Source organism: Lipotes vexillifer, unplaced genomic scaffold (genome assembly GCF_000442215.2).
Source record: "Lipotes vexillifer unplaced genomic scaffold, Lipotes_vexillifer_v1.1 scaffold680, whole genome shotgun sequence".
NCBI lineage: Eukaryota > Metazoa > Chordata > Mammalia > Artiodactyla > Lipotidae > Lipotes > Lipotes vexillifer.
Window position 1 is genome coordinate 2,435,526 of NW_006780838.1, and position 4,457 is coordinate 2,439,982.

The 4,457-nt window shown below is 48.4% G+C and overlaps 1 protein-coding gene across 1 annotated transcript in view; it reads right to left on the reverse strand.

Moving 5' to 3' along the window:
• Window positions 1-3,015: 3,015 nt before the first annotated feature.
• RFLNB (refilin B) overlaps window positions 3,016-4,457 on the reverse strand; it is a 5,519-nt gene continuing 4,077 nt past the window's right edge. The window contains exon 3 of the mRNA XM_007454258.1: window positions 3,016-3,346. Coding sequence (XP_007454320.1) covers window positions 3,016-3,346 — 331 coding nt within the window. The remainder of the gene's footprint in view (window positions 3,347-4,457) is intronic.

A 4,457-nucleotide genomic window follows, 5' to 3' on the forward strand; every position in this document is an offset into this window, starting at 1 on the left:
GAAAGAGTACACATCAAATCTGGGAACAAATTCCTTAAAATTCCTGTGCCCAGGAACCCCTTGGAAAATCTTCTTGTACCCCCAGGAGAACGCACACCCCAGTCAGAAGTATTGGACTATTAATACATAATCACGTCTTAAAATTTCTTAAGAGGAGGAACCGTTTCTCTCACTTTTCTTAACCAGGCATTATGAGTTTCTTTTACAAAAAGGAAGCATCTCCAAGTGTTTTTAAAGGATAATTTATTATTAAATGAAGAAGTCATAAAACAAAATGAAGTGAGACAGATGTCAAAGATAAATTTAAAAAGTCGTTTTCATCAAATACTAGTCCTAAGGTGAGAAACAGGAAATGTATCAAATGAAAAGGTACTTACTCTTTTTCAAAGGTCTGTGATTTCAAAAGAAAACTTTTCTCTGAAAATACACATCATCTTTATTACATAAAAGACGTAAGTTAAGAGTCTGAGAAAAAAGACTTTTTAACTCATAAGTAAATGGCATTTCGCAGACTCCCTTAGGAATGCTTGTTTTTAATCAGCGGGTTTTAAAAACCATCGCTTCCACCTTGCAAACTGACGTGAATCTACCACGGATCGACAACATGCTATCCACCCTGACGTGTCCCCTCAGGGCTTCACAGGCTTCCTCTTCTGCAACTTTCAGCAACACAGATTTGGAGGAAAAGAAAGGATTTGAGAGAACTACAGTTTGGTCCCTAGTGAATAACTTAAAAACAAAATCTGCTTTTCCATTCACATGACACATGTACAGTCGCTCACTTCTATTTACTTTACTGATATATTTCATATCAAAAAATCTCATACATGCATCTCAGCACGGGGCTGTTTAAAGGCCGCGTTCTCCACCCCTCGCCCCTCTGGCCGAGCTGCCCATGACATCGTCCTGGGCTCATCAAGTGTCTCCATTGGGCCAGGGCAAAACCTTGGGAATTCTCTTACCATAGTTTAAAAATCACATTTACCACTTGTCTTAAATGACAAGATTATGAAATCAGGGAGAAAAACCCATTTCTAATCAATAAATGCTGCGTAATTTACTCTTCCAAACGCAGGAGGCTGCTCTGCATGAAGACAGGAGACTGCAGGGTCTTGGAGTGAGCCCTCGAGGGGTCCCCGCTGAGCTTCACGTTGGCAAACTCGGGACCATGGAGCTGATCGCAGGCTCCACGGAAGGAATGCTTCCAACCAGGTGCGCGACAGACTAAACACTACTCAACCCAAAGAGGGTAGCAGACCCTTTGGCCCCTCTGGGCCTCTGATGACTTTAAATGACAGTGATTATCATCGCACCTGCTCTCCTCAGAACAAAAGTCCCTGCTGTGGCTCCAGGGTACCCAGAGAACTCTCAATTCTGCTTTCAGGACAGATGGAAGCCATCAGCACAAACCCGGAGATAACAGCGGGAGCCCGAGCTTCCAGGACTCTGCAAGCCCCAAGCACTTGACATAACTTGGGACGCACTGAAAGGAAATACCCACGGTTTTGTCCTCTCCGATATCAGAAGAGCAAAAGTCACCTGCCACTTTCTTTACTCAAAATCCACAGGGATCGGCAGGAGAAAGAAGTACGGACTGGCTGAGGCAGGGCGGGCAGGAGGCTGAAGGCCAGAGGCGGCCTGGCCTCCGCGCCCTCCTGACCTGGCCCAGCCTGCGTCCCCGCTTCTGTGGCCCCTTCAGCTGAATTCACAGTTTCTTCCATTCACACGCAACGTCATGGCTGTCACGCTAAAACGAACGCTTAGACGTGTACGGTCACCCCAGCGCCCAGGTTTTGGAGCCTGACATGTGGCATCATTCCCTATGCTCAATTCTCCTTTGCTTCCCTTGGCTGGAGGCAGGGAGGTGGATTTCCTTGCTTTTTCGCTTAGACCTCAGGCACCAGCAGAATTCCTCCGCGGTGTTGACCCAAAGTCACTGGAAAGGACGCCCACCCTGATGAACCAGATCACCAGAAACATGTGTGTCCACCTCCTCCCTGGGGGTGTCAAGTCCCAAGGTGTGACCGTCGGCTCCCACTGTGAGTGAAACGCCCCCTGTGGACTCCCCCAAAAGTGTTTTCCCTAAGCATTCTTTCAAAATGCCATTTCTCTCCAAAGGACCCTCTGCTATGTTTCGCCTTATGAAAAAACTAGGAAAGTATTTGGAAACCCCAAAATACATATCAGGAGAGTTACACAAACCTGTGGAGACATTACCAGATGCCAGGGGTTCCAGGCGCTTCGCCAGAGCCCGAGCTTGGAACCCACCCGTGGAAGGAACCAGAACCAAGCTGTTGCCCCCAGACTCAGCCACCAGTTGATCTGACCCCACTCTAGAGGCAAGAACAGGGTGAACGCCTTCCTTCCTTCCTGCCTGCCTTTCCCTCCCTCTCTTTTTTTTTTTTTGAAAGGCATTTTATATTGTGGTTTGGGGTTTTTTTGATATCACAAAAAAGATTTAGAGAATTCCAAGAGTTTTGGTTAACAGGAAATACAAATGGAAATTTAAAAAACCAGAATGGAACTCAACTCTCCACAGATTGAACCCATATGGGTGTCACAGCTCACTGAATTAGCACCACTTTTGTAGCAGTGAAGACACCGGGGCAGAAAGTTCTTCCAACTCACTTTTTCCATGTCAGAGACTTTTTCCACACTCCTCCTCAGACAAACTGACCGACGGACGAAGGGCGCTCCCCTCTTCCCTATTTCAAACTGTGGCCATTTTCCTTTCGCTCTAGCCATCCTTTTATTTTCTCATCAAATTGAGACTTCGGGGAAGCTACGTAGCAGCAAACTAGGAAACACATTCCTTTTAAAAACAATTGGAAAAAATCAAATTCTTTCAATAATTAGAAGATGTTGTGACTTTTTTTTTTTTTTTTTTTATTCCCCAGGCTGGGCTTAGAGGTATCTCTGGGTTAGACTCTTCTGGGGCTGGAGGGACACACAAGGGCAGCCTGGCCCAACCCAACCTGGGCAGGAGAGCCGGGCCAGCCCCCTGGCCTGCTGCAGTCAGCTCTCCTCTGACAGGTAATCACCGCCCACGAGCTCAATGGCTTCGAGCTCCACGCTGGACAGGAACCTCCTCAGTGTCTTGCGGCAGTTGTAATCCAGAGTGGTGGTGTAGACGGTCTTGGGGTACTTGGGGTAGACAATGGTGGTGCTGAGAAAGCGGGCAGGCTTGTGGCGCGGCTCAAAGCGCACCTCAGCCTTGTAGTTGCGCCACGTGCAACTGGGGATGCAGGTGATGGTCTGGCTGCAGGAGGCCACCGCCAGGCCCAGGGGCAGCTGGACGTCGTCGATGAAGTGTCGCTCTGAGTCATACTTGATGGAGGACGTGTACCTGAGCGGGAGACATAAGGCAGCGTGAAGCCGCTCCTCTGAGCTGGGGGCACAGGGAGCCCTACCGTGACCTTGAACCTTGAGACTCTAGGGAGAAGCCGCACGGAGTTTATAACGTGCTCACTGTGTGCTCCTGTCCTAGCGCTTTACTTCCAGGATCTAATTTAATCTTCCCAACAACCCTGGGAGAAGAAATCGGGGTGCAGAGGTTAAGGTCACAGTGGGAGGCAGCGGTAGAGCTGGGGTTTCAGTGCAGACATGCAGGATTCCCAAGTTCAACCCGCACTCACTGTTCCTCACTGCAGGCGGCAGCCCCTGGAGTCGGCTCCCACTGACTTAAGCTTTGAGACTTTGGCCAAGTTACTTAACTTCCAAGCCTGTTTCCTCGTTCTGAAAAAGGTGCCCAATAGAATGGGGGACAGTGTTAACACAGCGACTGCTGTTGGTGGGAATGATTATATATAACAAGGCAGATTCTCCTGTCCACGGGGGATGAGTGGTTTCTCTATCCCCTGAAGTGAACAATCAGCTCTTTAATGAGAGGAGAAGGGAACCCAGACATCCTGAATGCTGGTTCTGAAAGCCTGGTGATACCAAATACTAGTATTGGGGCCACCTCTGCCTTCGGTTTGGAGACTCCCTCAAACCCAGGGAACCGAGATCTGACCTTATCCATCACAGCCAATTACAGTCTTGTTTTCCATAAAATAAATTAACATCCACGTTCCTCAGCAGCTACTTTATAATTTTTTTAAAGTCCTTCTTGGGCAATCTGGGAATTTTTTTTTTTTGGAAGCAAAGCATGAATTCATATTACTTCCTAATTATGGCATCTTCATAGATACTAAAATATGCACAAGCGGGACCTCCCTGGCAGTCCAGCGGTTAGGACTCGACGATTCTGCTGCAGGGGGTGAGGGTTCGATCCCTGGTCGGGGAACTAAGATCCCGCATGCTGCGAGGCGCAGCCAAGAAATTTTAAAAATTAAAAATAAAATTAAAAATATGCACAAGCAGGTCCGCCTGCCGATGCAGGGGACGCGGGTTCGTGCCCTGGTCCGGGAGGATCCCGCGTGCCGCGGAGCGGCTGGGCCCGTGAGCCATGGCCGCTG